Below are 13,424 nucleotides of genomic sequence, written 5' to 3'. Positions count from 1 at the left end.
ACAACAACAGAAAGCTTGGCAGGACAACATCACTGACTGGACGTCCCTCAGCCTACAGGAGAGGATAACCCTGGTAAGGGAAAGGCGAGCCTGGGGACAGCTCTCTATCTTCATGGCTACCTTGTCCCCTCAAAGACCTGGAGGTCAAGGGTCTAAGTAGGTAGGTAGATAGGTAGGTAAAGAATGGACAGGGATCTGCCCTAAGTTAGACCCTCGGGATAGCAGAAAACAGAGAAGGCTGGAGGAAATTGGTTGAAAGAGTATTTACATGTATATGTACACGTCATATTTTCCCAGAGCGGATTTTCTTTGACAGAACTATAAAGGAAAACAACAGCATCAGCCTAGATTGAGCTGGTAAATTTTGTTTGGAGCATATTCCTGAAAGAGTTATTGCTGGTGACTTTTCGAATTGTACAAAAGTACTGCAAATCGTCATTTGATCAGTGGTGTGTTTTTTGCAGTCATTACCTATCCACTAATTTTATAACACCACAAATATTGCTTATTACTTCAGAATCTGTACTACAAAATTGTTTAAACTGCAAACTTATGCAAAGAACTTTTCCGCCCTGTACCACAAAATGACTCCCATTGAAAACAAACCGATTTACAGTAAACCCCACCTTGCCCATCAGATCCACTGGCAGATAACTCCAGCTCCAGCTTGCGGCGCTGCATCTCGATCTTCCCCACCTCTTCCTGCGTCTCCTGGTCCACCAGACACTGCCGCCTGTTGATCTCCGCCAGAGCAACCTGTGGCAGGAAAATACAAAATAGAGCAATTTACATGTGAGACAGTGGAACAGTCTATTTCTTTTCAATCTCTCTTTTGTGTATGGGCTAACTACACTCTCTTTGTAGGTAGTGCTAAATTGCATGGTGTTGACAATTTGTATGGTATATAATGCACCGTTGCCTCTCAGAGCTGTATTGGGCTGATAACAGCACCAGGTGCAGCCATAGGCCTGTAAGGCTTTGAACCACATGCATTGGGAAGGACATCTACTGGTCTTCTATCTGTGGTGGATTCTTTAACGTGTGGCTCTCCTCAAACTACCCAAGGGATGTCTCTTACTGAAGCTAGATATAGATTTTTAGAGTGAAGTGACAACTTGCGTAAATAATTGTAATTACCATGCTAAGCATCAAATTTCCTTACTACAAGTCTGTTGTTTCACTACACCCCTCCACATCTTGGCTTACTGACCTCAGCATCCTCCCTTTGCTGTTTCTCAATGATCTCCAACTGCAGCTTCTCTTCCTCCAGCAGTTTTTTCTCCTCCTCCAGAGTGTAGACTGTGACCTTCCTCTGCCTCTCCAGCTCGTTCAGCCTCTCATCATCCTGCATGATCTTAGTGGTCCTCCTCTCCAAGGCTGCACTACTCTCCTCTATCTGCCGCTCTATGGTGGACTGTGACATCTGCATGTTGTCGATCTTGATCTTTTCTTTACTCAACTCTTCCTGAAGGTTTGCCTTTTCTTCCTCTATGACCTTCAGGTCTGTTGCGATGATGCCCTCTAGTTCTTTCTCCTTGTCACTCAGCCACTGCTCCTGATCTTTCAGTCTCATCCTCTCCTGTTCGATGGCTTGTGCCTCCCGCTCCACCTCGTGTCTCTCCTCGTCATTTTCGAAGTCCACCATCTCGCTGATCTGTTTGAGCCTGGCCTCGCGGTGGTGCAGGAACTCAAGGTCGGAGTCCAGCTGCTGGCGGCCATCTTTGATCTCCCTCTCCAACTTGTCCTTCTTCTTCTGCAGCTTCTCTTCTTTCTTAGCAATGGCTGACATCTTTTCTCTCTCAAGTTCTTCAAACCTGGAGAACAAAACACATGAGCAATTTGTTAAAATGCCGCATATGATTAACTACAGAGAATGGAATAACATACCTGCTCAACATACATATAGTTTAAAATACGAGTTTCTGCTTCTTTTACCTTTGTACAGCTAGCTGTAGCTCCTTTTGGTGGTCCTGTTTTTGGGTGTTGGCATCCGTCCTCAGTCTTCCTAACTCACTCTTCAGCTCTTCAACCTGGGCAGAGGGACAACATCTACTGTCAATTCAGTCATACATGTACCTGATAACAACTTGCATCTGCTGAATAGCATTCACACAGACACACACACACACATGCTTTAACTTTCAAAAAATGAGTCCAAGTAACAAAACGTATGCCATCATTGATTAATCTCAGTACATCATATTGCCTTTATCAAGCCCTCATATTTCCTCACCTTTCTTTTTTCCTCCTCCACCAGCCTCATCTCCTCATCCTTCTCCTGCTGCAGTTCCTCCCTCTGTCGCTGGATGTCCTCTTCAAACTTCTGTGCCCGATCCCTCTGCACAGCTTCCTGTTCAGCAAGCCTGCGAGTCGTTGGAAAAGAGATGTACCAGTGTTACACTTTCCTGTCTTTGTACATGTTAGGATAATTGCTTTCAGACATTGATCTAGATCATAAAGGACTAATACTGCGCATGAAGATAGGTACTAAGAAGTTGAAGTGAGTGCTCTTTGTAATGAAAGACCAACACAGCAGCCAAAAGTACTATTGTAGTGGTGCCAAAATTAACATGTAGTCATTAAGTTCCAACTGCCCCAAATACATGTTCAGAATTATCTTATACCCTTTCTTGTTTACGATAAAAGTCATAGAAAGATAAAAAAGATAAGAATAGTTTAATAGATAGATTATTCTACAATCGACAACTAAATGAATTTGAAAATGGTCTAAGTTCCACTGTACTGCATTTCATTCTTGAAAATACAGAAAAAAAACATCAAATTCAGAATGGGTATGAATAATTCTGTTGTTTGCTGCACCTTCAAAATTAATCATATGCCTGATCTCACCTCCTCATTTCTGCCTCCAACCTTTCCTTCTGCTGTTGCCTCTCTGTCTCCAGACTGGACAGTTCGGTGGCTATTTGTTGTTTGGCTGCCTCAGCAGTTTGCTTCTGTTTTTCCTCCATCTCCTACACAGAGCACAAATAACAACAATGCATCACAACTTTTTTCCTCATCGAAACCTTCCTTTTCATAAACATCATATTATTACACAACTTTTAACAAAGTACATCTGTGAGAACGTAGTTATGTTTTCTGTGTTTGTATTTATCTGTGTTTCCACATTATGTATTTTTCCAAATGCCAGTCAAGTTTACTGCAGCAGAGTGACAGAAAGTAAAATTCAGAGTAGCTAATGTGATAGGAAGTGAGTTCTACCTTGAGTAACAACTGACAGACATTCCAGGTCATGGGGTCAATGAAGAGCCTAGTACATTTGTTACGTGCAAGTTGCTTGAACTAACTGAAGCATCCTATCATAGATGTAGATCAATACAAAAGAAGTACCACAAGTTTCTGGAGTTCATCCTGCATCCTCAGCTTGATCTCCTCATTCTCCTTCTCCAGTTTCTGCCGCTCCAGGACTCGCTCTTTCCTCTCCTGCTCAAACTGGGCCCGCTCCACCTCCCTGGCCTGGATCTCCTGGATTTTCTCCACCTGATGTGAACAACAAACATCCCCTCACCTGTTATAAACTGATCCTCACTGCCAATCACAATTAGAAGTTTGATTAATGATAGCATGGCAATTTGCCGTTTGAACAATGAGAGAATAGGTGCATATTTTTCCTGTCATATGGTCTTGCTCAAACAGACGAACATTGGAGTGATTGCACAAAATTGTAACCCCAAATCAGCTTCAAATCAGGGTGACACCATAGGCATGGGAGGATTTAAACTTCAGACTTTGAAGAAAATTGCACTTACTGTAAATGTAGAAACTTTTGCTGTGGTTTAATGTTTGTGGTTTTTGCGGTGGCTGCTTCACCGCGAACTTAAAACCACCAAGAACATTTTTCCATGGCAGTAACAGACAGCAACCACCACAAAAAGCCCTTTTTTTCCGCTACCGCAAAATTAAATCCCCGTGAACTTAAATGGATTCACAGTAATTTGTATACTATCTGAGTCTATGATTATTATGAAGATGAATGAGGAAACAAGGTAAGACTGTCCCACCTGGAATTTCTCCTTCTCCTGCATGTAGTCCCTGAGCTGTTTCTCTATGTCCATGCTCCTCCTCTTCAGGGCATCCTGCTCCTTCTTTATCTTCTTGTGAACCTCCTCAGCCTCACGTTTCACTGTCAGGCTCTCCTGCTGAAGCTTCTCCACCTGGCAACAAACACATACTGTATCAGCAGATGAATCTATTAATGCATAGATGACCCTTTGACAGATCCTGTCTAACATGATTAGGAATTCCACCAATGACAGCAAGGAAGCCACCTGTTTGACCAATGAAAGAGTGGCTACAAGTATATGTTCATTAAATATTTGCAATTTTATGTTTTCATTTAATAAATGCATTTCTACGTTTTGAGCCAATGAATGAGTGACCAAAGAAAGAGTGGCTGTATGTTCATTAAAATTTGCAATTTTATGTTTTCATTAATAAATGCATTTCTACATTTTGACTGAGGTGAGAGGATAAGCTGACATTACACTGATGGTTGCTATGGGCTTGATTGTTATGGTATGATTGCAAAAGGTTTTTCTGAATTTCTGAAGTCAAACTTTAGACGAGCTACAAATTCATCACAATCTATGCACAATGGATGTCCTGCTACATTTCCCAGAGGTGGGTGTAAAGCCATCCTAATACCACCGACCAGAATATCAACAATATCGAGAAAACCTGTGAGTAAAGTGGGCCTTAGTTTGCTGAGTGTTCCACACCTGTAGCCTTCTCTGTTCTAGTTCCTGCTCCTTGGCCCTCTGCTCTGCCATCCTCTCATCTTCCGCTTTACGATGTTCCTCCTCAAGTTCCTCAATATGGCGTCTGTAGAAAACACACGATAACTTTATTTCTTCCTTTCTTTGCAATCCTTTCATTTCATTTCATGTTCATTGTGTGCTTGGCCTTTCATGACATCAAAATGTCTTTAAACATCAAAATGTCTTTAAAGCTTTTAGCATCATGTTGCTTGTAATGTATTTGTGACCTTGCCAAATGGCCTCGGTTTTTATTCAGAATCTATGGAAGGACAATTAATTCTAAATGGTGTTGTATTGAATGAAGCAAGGTAACTTGATAGAGAAATGCTTATCAATATCTTAAGGCTGTCAGAAAAGTGATATTTCTGGACATAGCATGGTTTTTGTATCAACAGCTTGCAGGAGTAAAAAAGTTAAAATTTGAAGCAGAAATAGCCCCCCAAAATTACAATTATTGCATGTATAAATTGTTATTGCAGGATTCATGCCATGATTACCAGACAGACTCTTTTTCACAAGTACAATATACAATGTAGCATGCTGGGTTAGAACACAGGCTCAGTGTAGGAATGCAGCAGTACAGACAGACACACAAAAACACTTGGACATGCCAGGACACAGAACCAGAGTGGGGGAGCCAAGGTCTTGTACAGGCATTCATTAAGCATGTAAGCTGCAGTCTTGTCACTCTCCAGGGAACCAGTGCGTCAAAGCAACTGCAGAGGCCAGGCATCTGTCAGCATGCATCCATTACTGTACATGTACATGTAGTTCCCATGCTGAGTGCTACACATCACCATGGGCAACAATGCATGCAGATAGAACTTAAACTTTGAGCCCCTATCACACAGTCACAGATAGAGCTTCTACCCAATTTGTTGATTTCCACCAGAAGTTTGTCCAATCTAAAAATCATCAGAGACTCCAAAACTAAAATTTACCACCATCACATTGAGCTGGGCTTAGGGACATGACTTTGTGACTATTTGCCAATACTTAAAAAACAGTGTGGTCAAGAGAATACCTGGCTTATAACTGCTGAAATGTGATTTAGAGCCTGCAGATTTGTCGGCAGATTAAATTTCCTGCTGTGTGACAGGGGCATTGGATGTGAATCCATTTATTTCTAACAAACTTTGTTAATAAGCGTTAGGAGCATGAACAGACATGTTTTGATTTTAAAATTCATCATGCAGCAACAGAAGTCAGTCAATGGCACCGTGCCGGAGACAAACATGTGAGCATGTGAGATGAGAGTTGGCTCCCCCACCAGTATGTACTTACAATCTCCACAGACAGCCTGCCAGAGTGAGCCTTGTGCCACTTCAAGTGAGAGCACCGAGGGGGAGAGAGCCGGAGAGAGAGCAGGAAAACATTAGAGACAGGGACAGACTACAGCAGCACTGTTGTCCATGTGGAGCCAGGGTCAGGAGTGTTGTTTGAGAGAAAAGTCTAAACAATACTGAACAAAGCTGAGTACCCTAAGGATGACCTTTCTACATATAACATCACCATTGCTTTCATATTCATTAGGTCACTTGAGTTTCTATGGGTGACCTTAATTATTTTTTCTGAATAAACTGTATGCAATATGACTTTGGATAGTATATCTTAGAAAAAAAGCTTGTGTATTTCTTACGCATATAACTCATTGCATTCCACTTGATGAGACATTAGGCATGGTTCACTGCTACTTCTTCTAAAAAGCACAAATTTTAATTTGAAAAGCTACCTGACCACAGGGGACCCCTGTCCAAAAGAGGATACACTACAGGTATGGCAGTCAATAACCAAAATGATACAAATCCTTATGGGTTAGGCTGTTCACTGAGTTGTCTTACAGTATCTATAGTCTATCATAAATACTGTAAATTGTACATGGTGGACATCATTCATGATGACTTTACCAGGTTACATGATAAGAATTCTGACTGTATTCCGACTCATTCACATACAAGGTCAGGCATGCCCAATTCAGCCCTTAAGTTGTTATGGTGATGTTGGTGACTGTAACAATGGCTGTCAACACGTTTCGAAGCCTGCCATAGATTTGTGAGCACTAAACAATGACGTATAAAAATGGATTACCTCCAAGCAAATGGTGGCCTGTCAAGGAAGCAAGCATGCATGCACAAGACAGAGTTGAGTTACAGTGGGAAAGAGCTGAACCAACTGAAAGAAAAGTAGGTGTACCCTGTTTCCAACATATATCCATCTATCTACCAAGGTGTTAGAAGCTTTTGAAAAGCAGAATTCAGAGAGATTCACAAAAATGCAAATTCTATGCTACATGTATGCCTGTGTCAAAGCTGTGTGAGCTAACCTTACAAAATGTGTCACAATCATGGAAAAAATGACAGTCAGAAGCCACTTGCCTACTTTCTAAGTACATTGTATGGAAATCATATTTCTACATGTGTCTTTAGTAGTATATACATAGAATCTACACATAAAACACACAGATGGGACAGGGTTGTTCTACATGTATGATTGTAACATTTAAAAATATGGCTGACTCTGAACATAATAAAAAAAGAAGAGTGACAAACAAGAAGTATGAAGATAGCCTGATCAATGCATCCTCTACTGTACCTCAGTTTGTATTACATATACTACATGTAAATTCTAAATCACCAACATATCAATACAACAAAAATCTTTCAAATTTACACTTGTTCTGAATAGAATCTACGATTACTAAAAGTACTAAATATGTAGTTCAACTATGCAGACAAAAAACAATAGGCTTGGCAGTTGATGTTCATTACCTTTTTTCTTCCAACTTTTCCAACTGTATTCTATGCTTTCTCTCCAACTCCATCCTGAAAAATACACCTCAAGATTAGTTTTACTACCAAAAATAACCAGCAGAACAGAAAGACTTACAAACTCATAAACTTAGCACCATTGTCACACATACATGTACACATGTATACAAAAATGTATGTGGCCCCAACCATGGCCTCCTGACCTTCCCCAAATCACTGTTGGGAGAAAGTTGTAAGCAAGGTCATCTGGGCGTGGGACTTGGTCAGCCTACTACTCTTTAAAAGTCATCTGCATCAGACAATCACAAATTTTGATAAATCAAAGTCGGATAAGTCATATTCTGCTGTGTCAGGGACGTCAGTGGTTAAATATCTAACAGTGACATAGAATCATTACTGTACTTTCCTGCCTGAAGCCTGCCTCACAGTGGATAAGTTTCAGCCATATTTATTATCGCCAGAAGGACTGATTGCCGAATTAAAAAAATCACCGGAAACTTAAGCACATATTTCACCTGAAAATCTTCCTATTAGGTCAAGCTATTAGGGCTTGGGACCTGAGAACATCGACCTATCTCTAAATTTGCACAAGGAGAGAACACCAGGTGTACATTGTATTTCTGCCAAAAATGTCATTTAGTGCTGACAGACACTTTGTCTGGCAGATTTTCCTGCTGTGTGGTAGATATTGCTTCATCTTACCCTGGGTTGAAGAGCATGGCAGGATTGAGGTTCTCATCTATGGCTGACAGGTCTGTCATGGAGTGGCTCATCTTGGTGAGATCTTGAGGGATGTCCGCTGGGGTCAGAGACTGTCAACACAAGGGTACAGTATATCATCAAGCCTACAATGTCTGCAACCAAGGAGCTTTTATATCTGATATAAAAGCTCCTTACTGCAACTAAATACAATATTCTTTTTAAGATGTAAATGAGATTAAACCACTGTTTTAAAGATTTTTGTTATCCACATATTGTATAGCCAGTGGAATATAGAAGATTTATTCCCTTTTTGGTAGTTTATCGCCGACCATACAAAAGTCACTGTACTTTTAGTTGTGTGCATGAAGTTTCTCGCTTTTAATTTACAACTGACAACTAAATAAATTTTCAAAAATGGTCCAAACTCCACTGTTACAGTTCTATATGTTGTTCTTGAGATGAACAGCACCTTTACACAGGGTATGAATAATTTTTTTGTGAACTGTACAATGTTGTAGTGTCCACTAACCTTCCTTTCTGCCCTGAGCTTGGCTGCCTCTGCAGGGTGGTTGAACCTGAACATGTTGGTCCTGCCCAGCAGGATCACAGCACCTGGATGGACGATAGGGTTTATATAATACAATGTACATGTAGGGCTGACATGACAGTTGCATTGCACCTGAGAATACAATTTTAGTACCTACTTCATTGAAAATTGTTTCTTAGTTACCATTTCCTTTAATTATATTAGAAACAACAGGTACATGTAAGGTCTAAGCTTTCACAGTTTTGTGAAAAATTGTTGGGTTCCCCATTTTGGGGGCATACATTGAAATTACAGATATATGAGTTGTGTGGTCATGTATCCACAGCATGGATGGATATGGCAGAAACTGGAGTCAAAGATAGACTTTGCCTTGACCTTTCAGCTGTTCTCAGAGTTTGAGCTTTCCACCCTTTTCTTATAAACGCAGGTACACCTATTTACAAAATGGTTGTGTTTCTTCTCCTTCTTAAGAAGTCCTTAAGGAGTAAATGCTACAAAACAAATCTCCAGACAAAACAGGAAGAGATACAGTAGTTAGTGTGAGGTTACAGTGTGGGTGATGTTTGTACCTTGGTTAAGCTGAGTTGGCGTGTTGACAATATCTCCGTTGACGGAACAGAGGGCATTGTTGTTGGGGAGGAGGGTGACCTTGCCGTTGCTGTTCTCGATCTCACAGTGATTGCTCTCCAAGTCGATGCCCCACAAGACTATTGGATTACAAAAGGGAAAAACACTTTCGTTGAACAAACAGTAAACACAGTATTACCTCAGAGGTGCTCAGTTGATTAAAAGAATTGCTCAATGATGAAGAGGACAACAGTCATATCATGGCAAAAAAATGTCCTCTGCACTCACAGACTCATCAGTCAAGTGATTTTTCTGCTGTATGACACAGGCTTAATGAAAGCAACTGTTATCCAACTCATGTTCATGTGTCAGACTCCATCATTTAACATGAATATGTTGATAGGATGATGCACTGACACTTGACGTCATTCAAAAACATCCTTCAATGGTTACTACTTGTAATTTACATAGTCACATGTATATCATTACTGTACACATATGAACTCTTATGAATCACATTTTTCACTTATCACTGTTTGGACAATAAATGACAAAAGCATTTAATTCACACATCATTACTCTGAAATAAAGTACAAAGTAAAAAAAAACAATGTATTTAATGTGTGTTTTTCTTACTTATGTCAGGTTTGGGGTTGGCATCTTCTCTGCCAATCAGAGTCTTTCCCTCCTAAAGGAAAAAGGTGATAAGAAACAATATCACTGTTATCACCAATACAAGCACTTGAAGGATTCTTACAAGTTCCTAAGCCTTGAGATATCTAGCAAAGATGAAGAAATACAACAACAAACTCCATGGTGACCACTTTTAAGAGGATAGAGGTTGTCAACCATAACAGCTGCAGAAAAAAGACATCTGTTCTGACCTGTTGTCAGAATTGTCACTTATGTCAGGAATCTGATGGTAATGTTGATGTGGGAGATACGATGGTCTGGCAGGCTTTAATTGTTAAGCTGTTGATGTACAAGTACACACAGAGGCGGCCTGCTTCACAGCCGCAGAGATAATCAGGGCGTTTCTCATGCCCTCTGGCTCTTATGTAATGTACATGGCTTACAACACAGGAAGGAGCTACCGTCTAAGAATGCATTACATAAGAAGGATCAAGTAAAGTATGTGTGCAGTGGGACTGACGGTTTGCTTGTTCTGTACAACATAGTAAAGTATTGGGAACCTCCATTGGCTTAATCCCATCACACAAATGATAACAAAAAGATTCATGATGATGATGATAAAAAGTGGTCATCTCCCCTACATATTGGAAAGGTATACCTGTAACCTAAGATTCATGCTTCATAACTTACGGCACTTCTAAGGTACGGTATCATAACCAATATGAAATGGGGACTTATGATTGGTCAACGTCACCTGGCTATATGATGATATAAGGCATACTTACATGAGGTACATAGACCAATGCTATAGCCCTACATACATGTATACGTCAATCAAAACTCAGGAATGCAGAACAAAAACATACAGAGTTTGTATCTGATCTCTTTATTAAAGTTTATAGTTGAACTCTTTTCTTTGATTGACAACCAGATAAGTCTATTGGCTGGTGTGTAACATTATGCAGTTTTGGTGCTCCTGACCTTTAGCCTGTAGAGTGTGATTCCTGTACTGAGAAGGTCATCATCAATGCGAATGAGATGTGGTAGTTCTGAGTCCAACACTACCCCATACCCCTCCTTCCTCAGGGCCAGGGTCTGCTCCTGTATAAAGGGAAATTAAGGTGTTTCCAACAAAAACAAGTAAACTTCAATGTAGGTCAACTTTAAGAGATATCAAATAGGAGGATTTTCTTCAGATAGATGGTGCAGCAAAAGCCTATGAATGAAAGAGTTTCTTAAATCCCTTGCTGCAACTGTAACAACAAGACACTAATCTCCAAAAATCTGGTTTACCGGTAGTCAAACTTTGAATTTGAATCTGTAGCTATGAGCTTGGTACATCTTCTTTTACGATGGATTTGGGAACCTAATCTTTACCACATAATCTCCAAAAGTCTGATTTGATTAAACTCTACAGTTGAATGTATACACACATTCAAACAAGACTTAAAGGCTTAGATACAAACTCCAAACATCTTTTATGGAGGGATTTGGGAGCTTAATCTTCACCACAAATCTCCACTCTAGATATGATGGATTAATAGTTCATTACCATGTACAACACAGAACGGAAGTCACAAAGATTTGAGTTGATCCAATGTATGATAGTCTGCTTGAAGGGACCCTAGAAATGCTAGAATGCTGGCAACAGTAAATTTAGGAGGAACAGCAATGCTAAACAGTAAATTGACTTGTTCTTGCCGAAGATCTTTCTGAATGAGTTCAATACATTGTTCCCTTTTATTCGTGAAGTGTCTGGCAAACCTAGTCTGTGAACACCCACACAACGGTTTTTACTTTGGGGCAACACGCAGAAGAATCTGAGGAATTTGTCAATAACACTTATCAGTGAAATCAGGACAGCATATAAGGTGCTACAGTGAATTAAAATGACCAATTACGCTTCACATATAATTGACTGACAACACATAAGGTTGAATCAGAGTAGGCCAGCTACAATCAACAATATTATGTAAAATTGCTCTCTATGCCTCATATAAAAAGACATGCATGCAGACACTCGTATAATTTATTATGTCAATTCATCACAACATTACCTAGCCCTAATATCATCCCTGTGGTACATTTGCAGAAGCCATCTGGATGATGTTACCTGTTACCTAGGTGGGAGGGTGCTACAATGTGGTTAATGAGGTTCCCCCTACTTGTCTATCCCACGGGAGGTCTTGGCACAGATCATCAAAATATTTTGAAAGGTAAAGGCAGGTCCGCCTCCCGGCAATGTCAAGTTCAGCTTGTCTAGACTGTCTAGAGCTATTCGATACGTCAAATGGGCAAACATCTCCTCCACAATATCATACTAGGTCATGACAATGGAATGCCAGAATGTCATAGTTTCAGATGAGAGGGATTCTTGACCTACAAGGCTTACACCTGTTGGTAGGAAAGATAACCTGACATTACTTCAAAGCTTTCACATACAATAACCAAACCAACATGACAGCTGTTTTCTCGTGGGAAGTCATAAGAAACAGGAAACTTTTATATAATTATATTCAGTCTATTTCCATAACCTTTCTTCATTTCCTGAACTGACTGAAGCTAAAGCCAATTACCTATTGTTGCCATTAAACAGGAGAGGGGAGTCTACAATGACAAACAGTAGTTCCACAGATGACAAATTGGTTCAAGCAGCTTAGCACATTCCTGATGGGTGACCCACTTACCTTCATGATATCGTATGTCTCCTTCCACTTGTTCATCCACTGTGCTGTTAGCTCTTTCACCTGCGGCAAGGACAGAGTCGTGGCATCGTGAATGTCAAGTATGGTGTATTTAGATTTATCACGAGAAAATATCGAGTGTACTACTAGGGAACAGGATGTGCTGATAAACACTTAATGAATATGCTGTCCATACTGAGAACTCTACGTGCAGCATAAAATAGCAATGAGATTTTCCCATCAGACAGCTGTAACATGTCCATCCCAAAAGATGATAATGGGCTGAGGCTCACCAAACTAAGGCCCGCTTTACATTTTGCAAATTTTGCGATATTGGGACAAATTATATCAGGATGGTAATAGCTTTTGTCACCATGTAAAAACTAATTTTATAGTCGTAACGAGGATTTTTCTGATTCTGCAAAATTTCATGACTGCAATTTAAGCACCACAGGTGTCCTGCAATACTTTATCCCAATGTGTACAAAGTCGTTCCAATGTCGCCATCCTGATATCGGTGAATATAGGTTATGTCTGGAAAATTGTGTGTGAATTGGGCCAAAGTCCATTGTGGTGATCTCAGAGTGGACAACATGACAAATGTGCATGTGAACTTTTCCTGCCATCACTGTTAGCAGTACACAGGCCCTTAGTCAAACTAAGTAATAGGGTAGCATTTAGTAAACTACAAAGGCTACATTTGGGGGTTATAATTGGGCTTATAAGCATTTAGTAAACCACATTT

The 13,424-nt window shown here is 40.2% G+C and overlaps 1 protein-coding gene across 1 annotated transcript in view; it reads right to left on the bottom strand.

Annotated features, from left to right (window-relative positions):
- Positions 1-13,424, bottom strand: part of LOC118413512 (kinesin-like protein KIF16B) — a gene marked incomplete at its 5' end in the record, with an annotated part of 34,967 nt that overhangs the window by 8,422 nt on the left and 13,121 nt on the right. The window contains 15 exon segments of the mRNA XM_035816970.1: positions 661-756; positions 1,211-1,814; positions 1,936-2,030; positions 2,234-2,363; positions 2,851-2,972; positions 3,352-3,501; positions 4,023-4,175; positions 4,740-4,842; positions 7,547-7,600; positions 8,249-8,319; positions 8,757-8,860; positions 9,365-9,502; positions 9,999-10,050; positions 10,977-11,096; positions 12,683-12,742. Coding sequence (XP_035672863.1) covers positions 661-756; positions 1,211-1,814; positions 1,936-2,030; positions 2,234-2,363; positions 2,851-2,972; positions 3,352-3,501; positions 4,023-4,175; positions 4,740-4,842; positions 7,547-7,600; positions 8,249-8,319; positions 8,757-8,860; positions 9,365-9,502; positions 9,999-10,050; positions 10,977-11,096; positions 12,683-12,742 — 2,052 coding nt within the window.

This window comes from Branchiostoma floridae, chromosome 1, assembly GCF_000003815.2.
Source record: "Branchiostoma floridae strain S238N-H82 chromosome 1, Bfl_VNyyK, whole genome shotgun sequence".
Classification (NCBI taxonomy): domain Eukaryota; kingdom Metazoa; phylum Chordata; class Leptocardii; order Amphioxiformes; family Branchiostomatidae; genus Branchiostoma; species Branchiostoma floridae.
This window is presented reverse-complemented; position numbering and strand designations above follow the sequence as displayed.